Below are 266 nucleotides of genomic sequence, written 5' to 3'. Positions count from 1 at the left end.
CTTCGGGCACCACGCCCGCCAGCTCTGCGTCCTTGCTGTAGGACTCTGGTCTGCGAGAGGAGAGTGGGCATCCTGGCACGGGCGGCTCTGAGCCCTTGGTGCCCAAGCTGGGGGCTGAGCCCTGGTGACTCAGCGGACCTGGGCCCACAGCCCTGATGGCCCACAGCGACCAGTCTCCCCATCTGAGGGGGGAGCCCGAGCCACCTGCCCTCCTGCCAGGGGCCTGATGACACTCGCACAGAAGTGAAGGGATGGGGGGGGGGCGC

At 69.2% G+C, this 266-nt stretch overlaps 1 protein-coding gene across 1 annotated transcript in view; it reads right to left on the bottom strand.

The window, feature by feature from the left end:
- TREH (trehalase) overlaps nt 1-266 on the bottom strand; it is a 16288-nt gene that overhangs the window by 2340 nt on the left and 13682 nt on the right. The window contains exon 9 of the mRNA XM_015560661.1: nt 1-50. This exon is cut by the window's left edge and continues 6 nt beyond it. Coding sequence (XP_015416147.1) covers nt 1-50 — 50 coding nt within the window. The remainder of the gene's footprint in view (nt 51-266) is intronic.

Source organism: Myotis davidii, unplaced genomic scaffold, assembly GCF_000327345.1.
Source record: "Myotis davidii unplaced genomic scaffold, ASM32734v1 scaffold355, whole genome shotgun sequence".
Classification (NCBI taxonomy): domain Eukaryota; kingdom Metazoa; phylum Chordata; class Mammalia; order Chiroptera; family Vespertilionidae; genus Myotis; species Myotis davidii.
The sequence above is the reverse complement of the archived record's forward strand: the minus strand, read 5'-3'. Positions and strand labels throughout refer to the sequence as shown.